Source organism: Phalacrocorax aristotelis, chromosome 2, assembly GCF_949628215.1.
Source record: "Phalacrocorax aristotelis chromosome 2, bGulAri2.1, whole genome shotgun sequence".
Classification (NCBI taxonomy): domain Eukaryota; kingdom Metazoa; phylum Chordata; class Aves; order Suliformes; family Phalacrocoracidae; genus Phalacrocorax; species Phalacrocorax aristotelis.
The window spans coordinates 138,182,191-138,203,736 of NC_134277.1; the positions used below are offsets into that span (position 1 = coordinate 138,182,191).

Below are 21,546 nucleotides of genomic sequence, written 5' to 3' on the forward strand. Positions count from 1 at the left end.
GAGAGCTTTGCGTCTCAGCCGTAAAGCGCGGAGCGTCGCCGTTGTGAGGGGAGGGAAGTTTGAAAGGGCGGCTGGTGCGGTCTGGGCGGGGCGGCTCGGCCCGGTGGCATGTCGGGGGCCAGCGCCATCCCCGGCGAGCTCAGCCTCATGGATGAGGGCGTTAGGAGGTGGGGAGCCTGCCGGAGGGGAGCTGGGCCCGTGGGGTGAGGGCGGCCCGCGGCCGTGGCGGGGCGCTGGGCAGGGCGGCCGGGCGCGGAGCTGCGCGGCTGACGGCGGTGCCCTTCCTTCGTTCCCTCCTTCTTTCGCAGCCTCCTGGAGGTCTTCCTGAGCCCCGACCTGCGCGCGCTCAACGCGCACTGTAACCGCATCGCCAGAATCGAGGGGCTCGACCACCTCCGGAACCTGCGGCATTTAGACCTGTCGTCGAACCAGATCCGCCGCATCGAGGGGCTGAGTTCCCTGGCTAACCTGCGCACCCTAAGCCTGTCCTGCAACCTGATAACCAAAGTGGAGGGTCTGCAGTATTTATTTCTGTCGGTTAAGCCACACACAAAGCTTTTCTAAGAGTTGGCTTAAACTTTGCTTCCGGAAAGTATGCGTATAATTTAGGTTATATGTAGTTAGCATGAGCGACTAAGGATATTGTTATGTAAATTTTAAAAAGATCTTATAGTTTCTGTAACCTTTATCATAGCAAAACGCTTTAATTTAGAAGGATAAACATTTTTATAGCATGGTTATAGTTTATTGTGATAATTTGCGGTTATGATCATTAAGGCTTGGCAAGTTTTGATGAAAGCAGACCATTCTTTTGAAAACCTTACTCTTCCTTTTTTTCCTCATTTTCTTTAGGACTGGAAAAACTCTTTAATTTAACTACACTGAATTTGTCATATAATCGCATACACGATCTCTCTGGTAAGTGATTTTGGCACATGCAGTGCAGTAAAAAGCATTTGCCTCACTTTAATATTGAAAAACTTGACTGTATTTTTAGACGTTTCTAATAGTTCACCCAATTAGACTGAAAAATGCTACTGAAGGCGGCAATTGCTGCTACTGTCAGCCTTCGAGTTTCTAACATAAAGGTTTGTTCTGTGCTGGAATTCATTCTCCTGTATTTGGCAAGGCCGAGCTCATTCACAAAGTAGTACTGTAAACGTTTCAAACTTATTTCCAAAGTGAAAAATGCCATCGTCTTGGAAGATATTTCCAAACGATTCATATCTTTCCTTTTTATAGGACAAAAATGCAACTTTGGATATGATATAGAAGTTCTCTTCTAAATCTATTTGTTGAAATGGTCAGTTGTTGCTTCTTACTAAGATTTAAAGCTACAGAATCAAGGGAGTTTATAACAAAATTGAAAAGAACATTGGTAAAAATGTTGTTAATGAACTGAGTTATAAAAAGGAACTTCAAGCAAAATGTTTATTCTTACATGCTTCTTAACAGTTAGGAACAGTTCTGCTTCTGTAAGTCAGCTCTCATAACTAGCTTAAGTGTTGTGCTGTGTGTTCATGTACTGTAGCTAATTAATATATGTAGACAAGGATATGGAGCAAAAGTTGTTACATCATTTCCAGCTATGATGTAGTTAGTGAATATTTTTCAACATGATGCCATTTCTTCTACACCCCATAGTCTAGGATTGTAGCAGGAATCATTATTTTGTGTTTTTTTCTCAAATTTTCAGGATTTCAGTGCCTTCATGGAACCAGTCATAAGATTAGCCATATTGACCTTCACAGCAACTGTGTAAACAGTATTGATCACTTACTTCAGTGCACAAAGGGGCTGTGCTGTTTGACGAATCTGACACTGGAAAAAAATGGAAAAGCCAATCCAGTTTGTCATGTAGCAGGTATGGACCTCTTGTTAGGTAGATACTGTGTACTCATTTGGTCAGTGAATTCCCTTAAGCTGTGAGCCAGGTTCTGAAGCTTAAAAATTCATTCATGAACTGGCCAGCCTGCAGAAATCTAAATTCTATCAGAATTAATTTGTTTTCCATGAAAGAATCTTCCCCACCCCCACCCCAGCATATCCTCAAAATTCTAACTTTTTGTATGCTTTGATAAGGCTCAGCTTTTTACATATTATGTTAGGTTAAGGTGGGAGTGTTGGGGAGTGGTGGGGAGAAAAAGCGTTGAAGAAATAGGAGGAAAGGAGTATAAATACTACAGGGTGGGTGGAGAGGGCTGAGAATTTGAACACTATACATAGAGATATTGAACTATATAGAAAGAGGGCAGGCATGGGAAGTAGATGGTCCTCAAGAGGATGATCAGTAATAAGCACTATTAGCCTTTCTTCCTTTCCCCACAGCTTCAGTAAGCAGTGACAGACTCTAAGATGCTCTGCAGTAATTAGCATTTTCATTTAAACAGTAGGCAGGGGTTCTACTAGGCAGCATGGAGACAAGTTGGAGGAACACACGTGGATACATCACTTTCAGTTGCGCTGCCTAGAGCTCCTAGTTTGGGGGTAGGTTTTTATGGCACTTCAGTGTTACACCCTGTGATGAAACTAGTTAAATTGTAGCATCCTGTTTTGCTGCAGGTTTTGTTTGTTTTCTTCATTTGTGTGTGAGATGGAAAATCTACAGGAAGGTAGAGGTGAAAGATTTGATTCTTTTGGGACAGCTCAAAGATAATTTCATTACAAAGGGGACAACAGTAGGAATTGCAATAATACAATAACAACCATATCATGAGTATGCAACTGATACAGGGGTAATACATGTACAGTTCTTGGAAAGAAACCTCAGAGACAATTGAGAGAAGCCAAATAAGGTCTTAGGCAATGTTTTCAAAAGCAACCATGAACAAGTTTTACAAATGCTTTCAGGCGCCATGGAAGCAGTAACAGGGCTGTTAAACTTGCCTGGGTAACTTAGAAAATTCCACTAGTTTTATTCTGTAAGTGTTCGCCTACCTCTTCATACACACCTCTTTGGCGGCACTTACTTTCGAAACTACACTGTTCAGAAGTCCAAATTCTATTAAAAGAAATTCAATTTCAATACCTTCCAGTTTCATAACGCCTTACTTCATTCACTGAAAAAGGATTAAGTTATCTAAGCCCTTTCAGAACTTGCCTTTCCATTACATTTGTCTATCCTTGTGCTTGATACAGCTCTTTTTAGTACTGGCCTACTGCACCAAAGGTTGTCTGTGCCACTGCAGTGTGCTGATGGTGGTGGGGAAATCCCTGGGTAGACCAGGACTAGGCAAGCAGCTTCCCAGTTAATTTGTTTTGTAATGTCGTCTGCTGAAAGCCTTATGGGTGGAGAAAGGTAAGACACTTGTAGATAACTTACTACTTTTTTTCTTCTATTAAAAATGCAATGAATAATTTAAGATGTCAGGGTACCTAAATTACACTAGACATCTGCTTCGGAGATTAATTTCAATTTAAACGTGGTCTTTTCCTCAAGGTTATAGAGAAACTGTTCTTCAGACATTGCCTCAGCTAACAGCTCTAGATGGAAGAAATATTTCTGGTGAACCAGTGGACCTGGCAGAAGAAAACTGTTCAGATTTGCAGTGTTTAGAAGACATTTTGGGCTGTTTGGTTTCATCTGGGTGCCCCTCACCCAGAGATCAGGTGCCATAGTTTGTGTGTACTGATTTTAAAATTGATACATTTTATTTTTATATTGCATGCAACTGGTTAATGTTACAAGGGTTGTCATTCCTTTTGACAGAACTACGTTACCTTACCAGTGGTGACACCGCATATCGACCAGGCATTAGCTCATTTTCGTCAGCGTACAAGAATACCAGTACAAAGTGCCATCAGCTCTTCTACGGAGCTTGTCTCATCTTCAGAACCAGAGAAGGCCGAACTTGATAAAATATACAGTGAGATAAGGATTAAAAAAATAGAAGATCAAATTTCACAGATACTGCAGAAGGTGAATTTTTTTCTGTGATTGCACAGAAAGTTTTGTTTGTAAAATGAGGTGTGCCTTTTGATAATGCAAAAGCTTGCTGGGACAGACTGCAGCATTTCTACTGGTATGTGTGTGCTGACTCAGTGCTAATGTGCTCTCAATAATTTTGAGAAATGGGATAAATTAAAAACAAGCCTTTAAAACTGAAGATTGCACTTTGAATCAGTAAAACTTTCATACCGATGAAAACCATAGTGCATGGGACTAGGAGAACTATCAGATCGTATTATATTAGAAAATTGTTTTCTGTTTTTTACCCTGAAGCCATCAATATAGTAACTGAACCAGAGTAAAGTATGAAATGCAGCAAAATATCTGGATTATAGAGTTGGTGAAAATTAACTTTGCTAATAGGTCGAGTTGGTCTGATATGTTAGTCAGGTGTGCTTTTTTTAACAGTTTGTGGTGTACCTTGCATGTTTGCAAGGCTTTTTTGGTTTTAAGTGCTGTATTTTGCACCAAGCTTCTATACCTAACAATTTTACCAAACTTCAGGTATTTCAGAACATACAGCTGTACGTTCTGAAGCATGCTGTTCTGTTGGGTTTATTTTATCTTTAAAGCAACAAAATGTTTTAGCAAGGAGGGAAGGGGTTGTTTGGAAGAAATTATTTACTTTTCTATCGAAATTATTTTTTGTTAACTTTTTAAAAGTAGCACCTGAATAAGTATTAGAAGTTAGCCAATTAGAAGTTGTAGAATGTATAGATAAAACTTCCATCTCTTCTTAGGTATCTGATACCTCAAGAAGGGAAGCTCCTCCAAATGTTCTCAAAGCTAAGAGAGACACAGATCCAACTTCTGAGAGCGAAAATGAGAGTGGGAAAGAGAACAACAGAAAGGTTACGAAAAGAAGCAAGATCCCTACTTACCGTAGAACTACCTCATCTACTAGGTGTCATGCGAGTCATCTTAAGAACAAAATAACTGACAGGTATTCCAGTGTTTGCCATATAAAGCCAAAATTAATTAATCTGAGCATCATCAGAGTGAACGTAGTTTGACCTGAAACATTCTGCTGAAAGTGGTAGGTTAGGTAAATTAGCTCTGTTTAATAATGCTTTAAAAATTATTAGCTACTGAGGCTTCACTTGATCATTTCCCTGCATGCGCATTTTCTGTCTTTAGGTGAAAAGAAAATTGAGCTGAAGATTTTAAAACAAACACTTTCAGTATTCTAACAGCCTATATTTTCATCTTTGTTCTCAATTGTGGTGACAGAAGAATTCTCCAGAGACGGAAGAATTGAGTCATTAAAAAAATAATAGAAGATCCATGGTGTCAGAACGGTGGTCAAGAATGTAACTGTCCATATTTTGTGATGAACTGAGGATGCCATAGTAGTTAGATTTGTATAGTAGATATCAGAAGTGATGAATTGAAGATGATATAAATTGGAATATATTAGTTTAGTCAGCCACTGCAGCTCTACAGCTACTCTGCTTCTCTAAAATTGTTTCATATCTATGTGGTTGTAAGGTGTTCTTCAGATTGCATCTACTAGTACTAGACTTCCTTTGGTTTTTTTTACAGCAGAATATTTGAATTTGTTTCATGAACTGCTTGTAAATTATTTTCTACATTGTTTAAAACTCTGTGCAATTCATCTTCTACACAGGATTGTAAAATTTTGTCCTGTAGAAGTGTCTGAATTCCCTGTTACTGTTTAAACTCTGCATATTCTTAAATAGGCCTGATGTCCTGCTGTTACAGGGAAGAGAAGAAGAGTTCCTCAAAGTGTCCACGCTCCAGTCAGAGGGAGACTCAGCTCAATTCATCATCGGATACTCGAGACTTGGAAGTAGTGGGAACAAAAGCTGAAATATTAACTGGAAGACAGAGCAATATAGAAAAAATAGAAGAAATTAATTTAAATGCCACAGAAGAATCAACATACCGAGTATGTTTTGTATCATTTCAAGTTAAATATGAGTATACCTTCACCAGAAGCCAAGCATATGTCTCCTAGTGAAACTTTACAATTGGTGGTGACAAAAATAATTGCATGTTGATAGTATCAAAAAAATAGTGGAGCTCTTGTGGTGTCAGCTGGGAGAGAATTTATTTTATTTCACTTCTATGAGGGCTTTTGGCCTGGTCACTCACACTCTCCTCTGTCATCCATGAATTCCAGAAAGACAAAAAACCCTCTTGTTCTACAATTACGAATATTGTTTGTCATTTTTCGGCTACATTTGAATGTTTCCTAGTAAGTTAATACTTACCACGTTCTTGCTAAGGTGCTTATTCAAGAACTGGATCAGGAGAAAGAAAGGAGGTGGAAAGCAGAGCAAGCAGAGAAGAAATTAATAGAGCATGTCAGAGAGCTACAGAAACATGCAAAAGAAGAAAAGAATATTCAGAGTATGGCTGTATACACTACAGACAGGTAGGGAAACAGTGCTGTAGTATGCAAGTTTGGTTTGGTTTGTTGTTTGTTTGTTTTTTTTTTTTAATTCAAGACAATTCAATTTATAGGCCGAAGAAATAAGAACAGCTTTAAACAAAATACTTGGAAAATGATGCATCAGGAAGTAGTGCTAGAATTTCTCTTGGTATTACCTAATGAAATTCCCTTGTGCAGCTCTGTAGCTTTCTCCCTGTTCTTGTCTCAGAACAGTATCAGTATGTCACTTACCTCCATTTCTAGCCATTACTTTCCAAGCAATCTGTATCATAAATGTTCTTTCAGCTCAAGCTGTAGAGCTGTCTCATATCATGCTTCCAATACCCTATCTCCCTTTCCATCTATAGATAACAGTGCTCTTTTCTTCCTGCACGGTGCACTTGAACAAAGTTGTTTCTGGCAGGCCGGAGTTGGCCAATAGGCAACATGTTGTGCAGGTCAGGCCTAGCATATCTTCCTATAGACAGACTGCTGTCATCATCCTTCTAAGTTCTGAGCAGCATACCTTTTTATCAAAAGGTCTCCCTTCTAACAAAGCATTGTTTGTTGTCAGCTTTGATTGGAGATGTCTGCTTTATTTGTCTTTTTCTTAACTGCATTGTATTTATCAAAGACACGTTTTCTTTCTCATAAGGAAGAACCAAGCCAAGTGCTTCCTGAGTTACCATCTATGACTGACCGATTGTTTCCCCCCCCTTTTTTTTTTCTTTTTGTTTTAGGTTCACTTCCCACCTTTATTTGTTACCATCTTGGATAAGAGGCTTATTAAGTTCCTTTTAAGATAGATCTTACATCAAAAATTACTAGAATATTTCAGGATATTTCAGAGTTTTCTGAAGAAAATTATTAAATTATGAATTGATACTGTATGTTTGACTTCTCTATAAAGCAAAATGATACTGGAATGTCATTTCGTTAAAGAGGTATCTGTCAGGTTGTCTCCAGCTTAGTTTCCTGTAAAATGAAGCTCCACACATTACTTCAGCAATATTTTACATATTTTCAAACAGTTTTATATGGCAGTGCTGTAAATAGTAAAACTGAACAAAGAACAAGATATGGTGCTACAACACTTACTAATACCTTTTCCTCAATGTATTTGGCATCAAACTCAATACTAAAATGTTTGTAATATAACTTTATTGCATTTATTCTCAGGTTAAAGGAATTGATATTGAAAGAGAGAGATGTTAAAGCAAGACTGCAAGCAGATGTCCAACAGTTGAAAGGTGAAACTGAAAGACTTACTAATGAGTTAAATCAGGCAAGAAATAAAGAAACAGAACATCAGAAGGCCATGCAAGCTTTAGAAGAAACACTATCCAAGATGGAGACGCAGAGACTGCAGCAGCGAACAATAGAGGTAAATATTTTTCATGAGTAATACCGTGGCAACAGGATGGCTACTATAGTCCTAGATATTAAGAAACACTAGATTTTACAAGCCTTAAGCCTGAGTTTTCCACGGTAAAAGCAGGGGCTTTTTTTCTAGTAGTAGTAGTTAATAACAAGTATCCATTTTAATTGTCAACTAACATATTTTATAAATAGAAGTATGTCATGCGATGTGGCCTTAAGATAAAGGAGAACAAGTCTTAGTACTTAACACTGAGAGTTGATAGTTTCCGAAAATATACAGTAACAAAGACAAGTTTTAAAAAATATTGCTGAAATCAATAAAGATCTTACTAGCAGGATGGCAATCTGATGGTTCTGTTTGTTTTGCTGATCTAAAGAATTACTTTTTTGTTCTGGTCGCAGTTAAAAGCCTCTAATTGCTGAGAACTTACTTTAAAGATTCTGGTTGTTTGGGGTTTTTTTTGTTTGTTTGCTTGAGATTTTTTTGGTTTTGTTTTTACAGCTGGAGAAGATAATGATGCTTTTGTTGTCAGAGGCACTTTATTTAGTGTACAAATACATAAGATCAAGATGCTGGACCAGATACTGCCACTGTTTCTGACTGAATAATTTGTTGGTGAATTTTCAGTGGCCAAATGCTGCATCCTTCAATATGTATTTCTATTTTTTTATTATATTCCTATATCAGCCCATTCCTGTGTCACTGAACGTATCCACTTACAGAAATTGTATCCTAATATATACATCCTGAAAAGTCTCTGAACTGCTGGTACGGTGCTCTAGGACGTGTTACTCAGATACCCTGAAAGGAAACAGAATCGTGAAGTGCACTGACAGCGAAGCTGCAAGTGCCATTCAAGTTATGGATTAGCCACCCTCCACTTTCGGTTTCTGTTTAGGCACCTGAATGTCTCTTCCATTTTCTTCCTTACCTGTAAATACTCTGGAGCTACTATGGATCTAGAAGTGACCTTCATCTGCACGTCACTGTGAAAAGTACTAAATGTAGTGATTTAGAGGAGACCGGTTGGGTTTTTTGTTTTGTTTTGTTTTTTCTTTTCCTATAAGAAAGGAAATACCTCACTGGTGCTTGAGGGTTTTATTTTTCCTTTAATGAGTTTGTAGAAATAAGTCATCTCTTTTGATAGTAGTAGCATCGTTTTTTATTAACTGCAAAACTTCATTAAGAGGTCTTTGTTCCTGTCTTAAAGAGTATTTGCTACAGGATCATAAATAATGATGTTTGAAAGAGTAGTCATGATGCTCTAGAAACTAAATTACCTGTTGCATGTTCAGATTTAATATTCCTTTGGCCTATTTTATCAGCTCTAAGATAAACAAATTCTGGAGTATTTTATAGAGCTTTCTCATAGTACGCATTGGCAGTTAGCTTCAGTGGTAAATTTATGGTTACTCTAGGTAGGCACTGTTTAAAGATTTTAGTCAACATTACTAGATTATTTTGAGGGATTCAAGATAAATCAGTTACTGTGCATTGAAATGTGTACCCTATTTTCTGTCTGTCTTTAATTTTTTATGTGTACTCACCTGAAATTTGTAAGTGCTTCAGTTTAGGAGAGAATTGCTTCACTTCATCCACAAAATAACATGAATACAGTGGGGTGCGTCTAAGTGTTACTCATGAAGAGGCTTAACATGTAGAACATGAGAACATAGCTTCATACTCAAGTCTCCCAACAATTTTCATACAACTGAAACTACTGTATGAACTTTAGGTGCCTCTGGCATTCTCAAGTTGGAACTCGTAACATGCAGCACTTAGTATCTTAAGGGACATTGCAGGTTATAAACATTGTAAACAATGTTTTATTTGTGAGTGCAGAACATTCCATACAGCTGTTTCTTAATTTTTAATTTTTCACTTGGATTGATTGTTCAGAAATCAAGGTCATGGGACAGTTGTGATGGAGTTGTGAAAGAAAACAGATCTGGGATTTCACAGAATCCCAGGTTGGAAGGGACCTCAGGGATCATCTAGTCCAACCTTTCTAGGAACAGCAGAGTCTAAACAAGATGGCCCAGCACCCTGTCCAGGTGACTCTTGAAGGTGTCCAACGTGGCCGAGTCAACCACTTCCCTGGGGAGATTATTCCAATGGGTGACTGTCCTCAGTGTGAAAAATTTTCCTCTGGTGTCCAATCGGAATCTCCCCAAGAGCAACTTGTGTCCATTCCCCCTTGTCCTCTCCATGTGAGTCCGTGTAAACAGGGAGTCTCCATCTTCTTTGTAGCTACCCCTGAAGTACTGGTACATGGTGATGAGATCCCCTCTGAGCCTCCTTTTCTCAAGGCTGAACGAACCCAGCTCTCCCAGCCTGTCCTCGTATGGCAGCCTTCCCAGTCCTTTGGTCATCTTGGTGGCCCTTCTCTGGACCCCTTCCAGCCTGTACATCCTTTTTGTAGAGCGGGGACCAGAACTGTACACAGTACTCCAGGTGTGGCCTGACATGGAGGGGGCACCTGGATTTGTTTTGTTTTGTGGGGGTTGAGGGTTTTTTATTTGTTTTCTTGTGAGAGTTGGAAAGTAAACTGGGTTGTCTCTATGTTCTAGCTCTGCCATTGGATAACTGACACACTTCAGTGGTAATCTTGAGTAGTCCATTAACCATTCATAGATTTGATACTCTGGAAATCAAAGAGATTAGAATAGTGTAAGTACAGAACGTGGAGACTCTTTGCTTTGATTAGGACAGGTTGACAAGGTAGTTAAGTCCTTATTGCTGACTGCTTGAGCAAGAAGGATTGAGATGAATGCTACAAGTGATGATCTTGAGTAAGAATATTTCCATTAACATCACCTCTGCTGTTTCTGTTGCATGTTCTAACTTGCAGCCTTCTGAAGTGTCTCGATTCTAAATTACCATTTAATGAGTAATTAAAACCTTTTTAATAAGTTTTTAAATCATTTTTTTCCTACTTGTTGAGTCAGAGAACACAGCTTTGTATGTAAAAGGCTTAAGACTGTAAGATGGAATTATTCATAAAAGCTTGCATCAAATGGAAAAAGGGGAGTATGCCACCTGGTGTTTATACTGATTCTCCATTTTTCATAAAATCATTAGAAAGCAGCTCTGTTCAGCAACTTTAAACCGTAAAGCTCGGAAAGATACAGATTTTTGTAACTGGAGTGTTTAAAAACAAAAAAAAAGTATAAATCCAAAAATGTTTTGCTTGAAACTGATACAAATATTATGAGAATTTGTAATTGAGGAACTCATTCTGCCAATGCACTTGTTCCACTTCTTCAGGACACTTTCAAGTTCTTTATAAATTAAGTAGATATCCTTGGTTCTTCATGGAAGTTGCTTTTTTGTGTTGTAGTAAATTAAGACTTAATTTTATTTGTCTTAAAATTTCTGCAAGTATAAAAAAAAATAGTAAAAAAACCCACCCACCCAACCTACTGAAAAAAGAAACCCCAAAACCAGAAAACCCCTACAAACCCTTCCCTTCCCTTGTCTCGAGCTAGATAACATAACAAAATTGCGTAAAATTTGGTGAAAAATACTGACAGTTACAGAGCATGCTGTAAGCATAATGGCCCAGGTAGCCATGTATATAATAAATCACCTGTTCCTTTGTATTCTAGTATAAGACATGAAGAATAGATTACAGTTTTAAGAAAACCTTGTTTCTGTCTTTATGAATTCTACACAGATGAAACAGGTACAAGAAGCAGAGCTTAAAGCATCAGCAAATGAAAGAGAAGTACAGTTACTCAGAATATCCTTTCGACAACAGAAGGAGAAGGTGAAACAACTACATGAACTTCTTATATTAAGAGAGCAAGAGCAAAGGTATGGGGTCTTCTATTTCCATTTCACAAGTTAATAGAGATGCTAGTGGAGCAAACATGTTTTGTTTAAATATGTTCTCTAAAGTGTGGGTGTGTTTTTGTTTGGTTGTTTTTTTATGGGAGAGAAGGTATTTAAAAATGTAGATGTCTTCCCATCCGTTTTCTTGCTCATTTAAGAATATCTTCATATCTTGTAGATTCCTGACTTATAAGTGTATGTAGGCAACTGCGTTCTTCCCGCCTTTCATTTGATATGTTCCTGTCTCATTATATGGCTGAACTTTTTATTTTAAGAACATGATCTTTAATCCAGGAAATAATCAGATAAAAATAAAATCACATTTGCATTATTGTCTGAAGATTTGCATATACTACAAAAGCACAAGCTGTTCCCAAAAAAAGTCAGCTTCTACAGCATCTTGATTTAGGGAGGGTCGGTGGTTTGCCTGGCTGTTTTTCCTCTCAAAATTTCCTTTTTCTGGAGAATACTTGAACAGTAGTTCTATACTGTTTCACTAATACAATCAAATATGTGTACAAACTAAAACAACAAGTGGTGTGTGGTATACTGGTGTGTGAGAAAGGTTATTAATATAATAACCTCCTTGCTAGCTCGCTTGCTACATTTTACAAGGATAAATGTATTCAGATACAGATACCAAGATAAATGCAGGTTTAGATGGGAATAATCTGATAGCTGTGTTTTGAGAACTTCCAATTATTGTCTCATAAATCTCCAAAAGATGTAATGTGAAGGACAGCAGATATGTTTTGTGTTAGTGCTTTAAAGCAGATGAACAGAACAGTCTTGAAGTACAAGGTACTTTTGCTTCAACATTCTCCTATAGGGATGCTTCCAGACAAGAAGGCAGCTTATCCAGGAACCCGTTAGGTCCCCGCTGCTGCTGCTTTTCAGGTTTTGGGTCTGAGTGAGAAGCAGCAGTTGTTGGGTGAAAGTGAAGAGGATGACTGCAAAAGAGGGTATCTGGCTGTACAGTGCATTTCCCCGGTTCCAGTGTCTCTTCCAGATCTTTAACAGCAAAGCAAACAAATGCTAATTAACAGCAAAAGAGCAATTGAATAATTTCTAGAAATGTTTGAATTAAAAAGTGAGGTTATTCCTTTGGGTGTTTTAACAGTAGTCAACGCACTTCCTCATCCCAGGGCCATTGTGATAGAAGACTGAAATCTGTCTGTGAAACTAAGGAATTTATCCCATTTATTATGTAATTAATGTATTATCCTTTTTAAGAAATATTAAGGAAATGAATTGAAATAGCATTGTGAGATACTGCAGTTCTTGCCTCACGTATGTGTTTGGTAACTTCAGGAAAGAACTTGAAACCCGAGTTGCTTTAAATGGTCCTGAATTTCAAGATGCTTTGTCAAAAGAAGTGGCTAAAGAGGAGCAGAGGCACGAGCAGCGTGTTAAAGAATTTCAGGACAAAATTAATATGTTAAACCAGAAGTACAAAGAGTTAGAAGATGAATTTCGTTTAGCTTTAATGGTTGAAGCAAAAAGGTTTAAAGAGGTAAGACTAAGAGAAAATTGCATCTCAAACTAGGTGGAGTTGTAGTTCTTTTAAATGTGTTGGGGTTTGGGCTTTTTTGTTTTAGGGTTTGGTTTTTCTGATGCTTAAGGTCTTTGCTCTAAGGATTCATATAATAATATAGGTAGTAAGCTTTGAAATAGCAATGATTAGAACACAGACACCAAATGCCAAGCCGGCACTCAAAAAAACCAGCAAAAAGAAACTAGAAAAACTTCTATCTGTTGATATTAATTTCTTTTAAAAGATGTTGACCTTCTATTAGAATAAATTCAATTATTGTAAGAACTCTCGTGGTGTTTTGATAAGGTTATGGTTATATGTATATATATACACTAGTGTATTTAATAATAAAATGCCCTATTGTTTAAATTTTAAAAACTGAATTTTGCATGTACATCTTGAAATTCAAATTCAAAACTTGCTTACTAAATTCCTTAGATAACATATCATGTGAACACTAGCCACAGAAATAAGTGAAATAAAATTTTAAAAGCTTCACCTTCACTTAAACTTGGTTTCTTCATTTTAAATCAGTGGGATACATGGGAGAAGAGGGGAAAGAAAAGACTGGTTTTTCACCCTTCAGATCTTTCCTTTGCAAGGAAAAAAAACAGAATTGATTTTAAGTTCCCCCTTTCCGATTTTATCATTAATCTTAACAATGAGATTAAATCAAGTCATTGTTTTAATTTCCTAAGATATGGTTTTTCTGCTCTGCTTACCATCCACCCATGATTTTTTTTTTTTTTTAATAAGTTTGTAGCTGAGCAGAACCGGTTGTTTGAAGTATCACCAACAGCACATAGAAAACCAGTTTCAGATATTCACTAATTTCACATACTGTTAATGAACTTCTATTTCTTCCTTTGTTTGAAATTCAGATGTCTTTTTTGTGTATGTATACCCACTTTTTCCAAATGTTTGCATTTTTCAAGTCTTGTTGTATAAAACTTTAGGTAAAAGAGGGTTTTGAAAATGTTGCTGCTGATCTAGCTGAACATAAACGAGCCCTGTTTGAGTTTGAACAAAAGGAAAAAGAGATGGCAAGTCTGATCCAAGACCTGACAAGTATAGTGAAAGAACAGAAAGCAAAGATTGCAGAATTAACAAAATCAAATGAGGAAGCTACAGCAAACCTAAAGGTACTTGTTTCAAAACATTTCAACTACATATATGATTTTTTTGGTAATCCTTTATCCATAAAAGTAAGGATTCCATGCACAGTAGATTGACTGAAAGATGCGTGTTTCCTGTTGCACTAAAACCTAGTACTCCACATCAGCTTTTAGCCTTGCATCTTGCACTTCTATTTCTCACAGGCGCTGCTCCCCATACAGCAAAATCTAGAGTCATTCCTGTCTTCAGAAGTGCACTCCTTGCCTTGTGAGCACTAGCAGTTTGCGTATAATCAAGTGGTCACTTGATTAGAGAGATTTTTAAAACCTACATTAATAGCCCTGACCCTTTGTAAATTCGAAGTAATGGAATATGGTTCTTCAGTGGTCACCGTATGTGAAGTGGAAATGATATTGAACAAATAACCAAGTGTAGTTATTAACAGCTTAGTATCTCTGAGAGTTGCATAAAATTAGCAGTATTAGTCATTATCTACTAATTGTCTGATTTTAATGTTAAATATTGTGGCTACGGTTGCTTTATCTTATACTACTGTTCACTGTATGGTAACATTGTAGTACTATGTTGTTTGTAAATAATTCTTAAAAATCTTAGGAGCATAACTTTTAAAATGTTGTATGATCCAGTCCATGTCTGTATCCAGTCGGTCTTTATGTTAAAACTGTGCAGTACAACCCCTGCACAGCTGTTTCTAATCTCCTCCCTGCATGTTGCTGTTGGGGTATCCAAACAGTGTGTTGCTATAAGGAATAGGATTCTGCCAGTCAGTGATGCTGCTAAAAACAAGATTTAATATAGGTATTTTTTTAAGCAGCTGTAATCTGTAAAACAAAAACTAGCCTGCATAGCTGAAGATAAGTCTTTATCGTGGAAGGAGAAGGTCATCCCAGCTTCTGTCTGTTTTCTTTTGATTTAGTTTTTAATATCTTAACTCAACTTTCTGTTTCTCTTTCTTTGACTTGTACATTTATAGTTCTAAAAAAGACGTTTTTATAATGGCATTGATAACTTAAGGTGGCTGTTTAGAAGTCAGCTTTACCGTTTTATGGGATTTAAGTACGTCTATTTGAAGCAAACATTTGTGTTTCATTACCGGGAAGAGGTGCAGATAGAACGCTGTATGCAAGCAGAATAGTCCTCAGTTAACTTAATTCGCTGTATGTGTTACTTTCCCAGCTGCTTAGTATTGATTTGAAACTTTGAATACTTGTTTTAAAGGATCTTATTGTCTTTTTCCAATGTTCGTTCATACAGTATCGAACTGGAGAACTGGAAACCATGAATGAGGAGGCCAAACAGAAGGCTGTTGAACTTGAACTTCTGAAAAAGGAAAATGGAAAACTTATTTCTCAGCTGACAGCCCAGGAATCTGTGATTGATGGGTTAAAAATGGAAAGGAAAATATGGGGGCAGGAGTTAGCACAACAGGGTAAAATAATTTTTTTTTTTTCTTTTGCAGAAAAAATGGTGGCGTTCAACGTCATAGCTTTCAAATAAACACTCCAGTAGGGTTATAATCATGACAGCAGCTCTGGATGCCTTGTTAATTTTATCCAGTTGTAATGATGATGTGCAGAAATAGGTATTCTGTAGTACACAGGCCATTACAGGAACCATAACAGCAGCTGTGGGAGTTAATTGCGAATTCAGTTTATCTATTTCCCAAAAATGTCAAAATACCATAATGTTATACAAAGAGCTTTTAAATCTGAAACTACGAAAACAAGGATTTGTAACCAGTGTTATGGAATGCTACTTGTCCATCAGATAAGTCTAATGTGAAAATTTCAGTATTTAACTTAAAAAAAAAAAAAAAAAAAAAAAAAAAAGCTTGGGCTTTTTTCATTTTTCTTTGATTCATGTGATTCAGCACCACCTTGTGGGTTCTTTGAGATAGGCTGGGTCTGTAAAAATTACTGTTGACTGTTATCAGGGAAGTTTTCAAAGGATAAAATACAGATCTTTGGTTCTACATTTCCTCTTAAGTGTTACCTGCCTACAAATAAAGCCTTACAGTGTTTTCAGTGAGCGAAATGATCATGTTTGTTTTTTAAGGTGGTTCTTACCTTCGCCTCCCTCACCTGACATTATGCATCTTGAAGTCATCTGTAAAATGAGTGCTGCAGTGTGAATATCCTGTTTTTTTCTAGGAGCTCATCTTGCTCAAGATCGGGGAAAACTGGAGGCAAAAATTGAAGTTTTAACGAATGAGATTGAGGTGTTAAAAAAGCAAAAGGAACAGGACAGTGATACTATAAGAATTAAGAACAAAATAGTGGATGATCAGACAGAAACAATTAGGAGATTAAAAGAAGTAAGTGCAATGTCTGACAATTTGTGTCCTTAGCTAAAACTAAAACCTGCAGTGCAAGTTATTCTAAAGGCTGCAATGAAAGTTGGCTCTGCACTCAGTCAGGCTGTCTGTGGCAACTGATTTCACTGAGAGCAGAAGAGGGCCTGGTTTTAAGTTGATGTACAGAGATGCTACTTTGAATTTCTCATTGAACCATATTTACGTAAAGACTTTCTTCGCTTTGCCTTGCTTCAGGTTATTCTTGATAATGATTTTGAGAGAGGAAAAAAACGAGGGTAGTGTAATTGTTCCTGTGTCTTTAAAAGAAAAGGAAAAAATAAATTAAGTTTGCTTTGGGTTTATTTTACAACATAAATATTTTTTCTTTACTCAGTTCTTGTATATCAATATTTTAACAGCAGAGCTACTATATTTTGTTCTATTACTCCATTAATCTCATTTAGAGACTTAAGACTTCAACTTATTAATAAGAGCAGAGTTTTATAGCATGTTTTGTCAGTGAAAGTTATTATTAAACTATATAGCCACGTAACAGAATGAGCTCAGTGATTTGGGTATGTAGAATAAGTTGTTGTATTAGAGTTCTAAATAACTTTTTTCTTAATTTGCTTTTGATTTCAGATTTGTTTTGATGTTTTTAAAATTCTTCTTTCAGATGAGGATTATTTAACTGGCTATCACCAGAATAATACGTTTAGAAGAGTAAAGTTGCACATGTCCGTGTCTGCTTTATTCCAGCATAGACTAAACAGATATTCTTCAAGGGTAATGATAAAGTTGAAGTGAAGGGAGTTTGTCTGTTCTAAAATATTTATCTTCTAAAGGGCTTACAAGAAAAAGAGAAAAAAATCAGAAAACAGCATGAAGAAAATCTGGAAGCTCAGAAATTTTTTCAACTACAGTTGGATGACAAAGCTGCTGAACTTGAAGAGCTAATGGAAAAATTAGAAAGGCAAAATGAAAGAAAAGAAGAATTAAAGCAACTGCTAGAAGAAAAAGAAGTAGAACTTGATGACATTAAGAATGCACACAGGTGATACATACAAGTGTCAATAATTCTTTGGGTTCGTAACTATGCAACACTGCTCTGAAGTTATTCTGTGTTCAGAGAGTACTTGCTTGCTATTAAAACCCACAGAAATGTGGAAAAATTAAAGCATGGAAAACTATTTTTTCTTCCCTAAGAAGTGGTATCTACAGTCACTGTAAATACATGCGTCTTACTTTCAGTGCACTGAAAAAGAAGTGGCAAGGTAAAGGAGATCTGTTAAGCCAGCTGGAGGCACAAGTTAAACAAATGAAGGAGAGCTTCGATAGCAAAGAGAAGAAGCTGATTGAAGAGAGAAATAAAAGTCTTCAAACTCAGAGGTGAACCCCTTAATAGCTTATTTTGTGACTGCTCAGCTAGTATAGAGTTGCACTGTTAGTAGGTGTACAAAAATGTTTGATTGTATGGTGAAAGAATGCATAATACCTTTTTAAGTACTTGGTGAACCCAGTTGCTGCAAACTCTGTGTGCATAGAAGTAATTCTTGCTATACAAGTGACTTGACCTTGTGGAACTAGCATTCAGTTGCAGCATTCGTCCTTTGAACTTCTTAGCTAAGTTCCCCTTTTCTTTGAAAATAATTGGAGCCTCCACTCATTCCTCCCTGGTACGCCCGCTCCACCACGGAGCTTTTGGTTTACCTCTGGAGGAAACCTGGCATCACGCTTACATGACAGGGACTCTCACACAGCCATCACATGTGCTGGCTGGAGTCATGCAGTGAAGAGGCTTGTGCATGTGAGGCACAGTCAGCCTGTAGCAGGGTTTCTTTGAGCACGGGCCTGTCAGCCTTCTAGCTCGTGACCAGGGTGCATGGGACAAATTGGTTGCAAATCACAGGTCTGGCCAAGCAACTGTGGCTGGCATTTGGGCTCACAAGAGAGGCCATAGTGCTTCTCTAATATCTGTGCAGGATGATGAAAATACCTTGTGCGCTGTGTAGGCAGTTGAGGGCAGATCCTCAATACTTACCACAACAATACTAATAAATACTTGAGTCTGTGTTTATAAGTTACTGTTTAAAAGTCACCTGTAGATTGTCACTGTGATTTTTACTTTATTCTTTGGCCACTTTCTCTTATTTTTCTTCCTTCCTCCCAACTATTCTTAAGAAAAGATTAGCTAGTTAATAAGACTATATATTTAATTAGCAGTAATAACCACACTGTTACTGAAGGAATAAGCTAGTATGACTAAGGTTTTTTGCTTGACATTTTAAAATTAAGCACTTGGTACTTTTGATGTTATTTTAAAGAAGGTCATTGACTAATAAACAGCAGAAAACAACCATCTCAAATAGTCAGTAGTACTAGGTTTTGGAATTGTTGGAAGATCAGTAGTGAAACTGACATTTTGTCCCAAATAATTGTTTTGTTTCAAAATTTTAGTGTAAATTAATGGTATAGTGCCTTGCTTTCTGTTGCTACATATTTTAGAATTATCCCCTAAAAGCAGAATTTGCCTGGAGTCAAGGAAATGCTTCATTAGTGTGAAGCAGACACTTTACTATTTCTGTGAGTCGCAGGCTTACAGGCCGTTTACAGGATCACGTAGTTCACTCGTTGACTTCTCAGGAAGCAAAAGCATAATAAGTAGATGCTTGAAAACAGGTAGAGTTCTCATCCATGTTGACAGTAGCAAGCCTGAATCTTCGTAATCTTTGGAAGTGATTACATGTTTCTCCTAAGAGGAATGCCAGAAGCCCTAAACATGATGCATAAAACTAAAACACGTACTTGAGAAAACAGGACGTCTTCTGATGCCAGATACTGAAATAATTGTTTTCGTGCCTATGTTATTAAAACCTTCTCACAGGCAGAATTCAGCAAAGCAAAATACTTCAGCTGTTTGCAGGAGCGTGGATTTCTTAATCTCTTTTAGGATTGCTGTGGAAAAGTTGCATGAAATGGATGATGCTTTTAGAAAACAACTTGAGTCAATGTTGGCAGCTCATCAGGAAGAACTATTGCAGCTGGCAAACGAAAAGGAAAAACAAATTGAAGCAGCAAATGAAAAAGTAATTTTAATACTAAATGTATATGTTCCCTATACTTGCATTTTTATTCTACAGCTGCTACAACAGTGGTGCTTGGAAGTCACCTGTTTGTATCTATCTGGCTAATCGCTGGATGGAAGCAGCCCTGGTTTAGTACTCAGTCTATGCAAGAAAATCTCTAGAACTCTAGAACATCATGAGGTTCTGGATTCAAGCAAAGTAAAGTTGCATGCTGTGTAGCTGTTACAAGTTGATAGCTCAACATTTCTGTATCTATACAGGCAAGAATAATGATGATTATGCCAGAAAATCCATTTAACTCACCTATGCCTGTATTAACAATTACTTTTCCTGTCATGTACTGCATTATTCCTTAGTGTGACAACTGGTGCTTTTTCTGCATAGTAGATATTTTAGTTTTACTTGCTATGTCCTAGCAAATTAATACTTTTTTTAAAAAAGTAAAATTCTGCTACTGTATCTAGTGGCAAAAATAGTGCATCGCGTATTTGAACGTAAGCATATAACGCTTGCATTGTTTATCAGTGTTAAAAATTGCCAAGATTATATGGGGGTTTTAGGTATATTATGGAAAAGCAAGAATTCTATTTGATCTGTGTGCTCTTTCAGGTTTACTATGTTGAGGAAGAAATGCGGCAGCTTCTGCAGGAAACGGCAAACAATAAAAAAGCCATGGAAAATAAAATAAGACGACTTACACATGCACTGAATGATATTCAACAAGAGCTTTGAAGATGAATACATGTTTTTAGTGTACGTATTACTACACAAACAAGCAAATACATATACTACAATGCACTTTCTCCTTGTTTGAGAGAATAAATCCTTTGTGATATATTTCGATGATTCAGGAATCATGTAAATATTTGTACCATATTTTCATAATAAAGAGTTATTTCTAACCTTTGGTTATTTTTAGCCGTTTTGTCAAAATTGGTCAAAACACATAGATGAAAAGCATCATCTAAAATTAAGAATTAGCATGTTTGCTTCTACCTTCATTTCCTTTAGTGAAGGTTTCCTTCACTGGGGTAAAGATTCTTGTATTTTCAGGTAAATTCTTGGATCTCTCATTACATTTTATCTGCCACTGTTGACAAAGAACGCACAACTCCTGCAACTTTGAGTGGCTTTTTTGGCAGCATATTTTGGTTCTCTACAGCAATAGGCTTCCTACCAGGCTTTTGAAAAATAGGAGGTAATAAACCAACAGCTTCTTAGAGAAGCTAATCATAAGCCTTAAGTTAATATGGTTGTTACAGTTGATGGAGACTTCACCATCGCCACTGTACTTGGGCATTTATTTCACTTGCTTCTTCTCAGAAGATCTTAAACTGTTACTGTACTGCACTGTACTCTGAAGTGTTTAATGTTGTAGTTGGAAGTAAAATAGTAAGTGGTAAAATCAGTTGTTTGTTGTTACACCAGGTGGAGCTAGTTCTTGCTACCTTGCACCTGGCAGTAGCTAAAGCAGAGTCCTGTTGCTCCAATGACGATAGAAGCCACTGAGCTGCCTTTACCATCCGTTTGTTCGGAACCCAGGCCGAAGCACACTGGTGTGGCCTAACTGTGTGCATTTCTGCGTGCAGCAGCCCTGTGAAGAGTACTCGTGCTAGTAAAAGGCGCCTGGCCTTTAGCTAACCCTGCAAGGCCTGTTGGCCTTCTTATCAGCTTGTTATGAGAACTTGCTGTGTGAACCAGAGCTTGATACCAGCTGCCGCGTTACAAGGCCCAGCTTATGTGTGGGATGTAACAAAGGCCTCAAAAACATGGGCACAAGTTGAAAGCAGAGGCTGTGGCACCAAAACAAGTCACTGGCGGTCAGTGACTGGTCTTTGAAAAAGCACAACCTTGAGAGCTTTGCTTTAAAAAAAGAAGCTGCAGCAAAGCAAAACAGAAAAACAGCCCAACAACTGAATAAAGTATCTCCAGTGGCC

General features: G+C 37.4%; 1 protein-coding gene across 2 annotated transcripts; it reads left to right on the forward strand.

The window, feature by feature from the left end:
• LRRCC1 (leucine rich repeat and coiled-coil centrosomal protein 1) lies at nucleotides 1–20,511 on the forward strand. 2 transcript variants are annotated; one of them, XM_075085319.1, is made up of 19 exons: nucleotides 1–167; nucleotides 309–514; nucleotides 853–918; nucleotides 1,697–1,864; nucleotides 3,440–3,609; nucleotides 3,710–3,919; nucleotides 4,690–4,892; nucleotides 5,672–5,858; nucleotides 6,199–6,347; nucleotides 7,524–7,728; nucleotides 11,402–11,541; nucleotides 12,871–13,072; nucleotides 14,050–14,235; nucleotides 15,485–15,659; nucleotides 16,381–16,544; nucleotides 17,369–17,577; nucleotides 17,775–17,912; nucleotides 19,474–19,609; nucleotides 20,219–20,511. In XM_075085319.1, the coding sequence occupies exons 1-19, from the start codon at nucleotides 109–111 to the stop codon at nucleotides 20,339–20,341; spliced, it is 3,096 nt and encodes a 1,031-aa protein (XP_074941420.1). In that variant the 5' UTR covers nucleotides 1–108; the 3' UTR covers nucleotides 20,342–20,511. The 2 variants fall into 2 exon arrangements, with proteins under 2 accessions (XP_074941420.1, XP_074941421.1); XM_075085320.1 differs by lacking the exon at nucleotides 3,710–3,919 and having other exon boundaries at nucleotides 32–167.
• Nucleotides 20,512–21,546: the final 1,035 nt, after the last annotated feature.

Bases quoted from the DNA above. Each gene is read 5' to 3' on its own strand.
- LRRCC1 (XM_075085319.1), top strand. From the start codon at position 109: ATGTCGGGGGCCAGCGCCATCCCCGGCGAGCTCAGCCTCATGGATGAG. The intron at 5,859-6,198 runs GTATGTTTTGTA...GTTCTTGCTAAG, and splicing joins CAGAAGAATCAACATACCGA to GTGCTTATTCAAGAACTGGA. The intron at 6,348-7,523 runs GTAGGGAAACAG...ATTTATTCTCAG, and splicing joins GCTGTATACACTACAGACAG to GTTAAAGGAATTGATATTGA.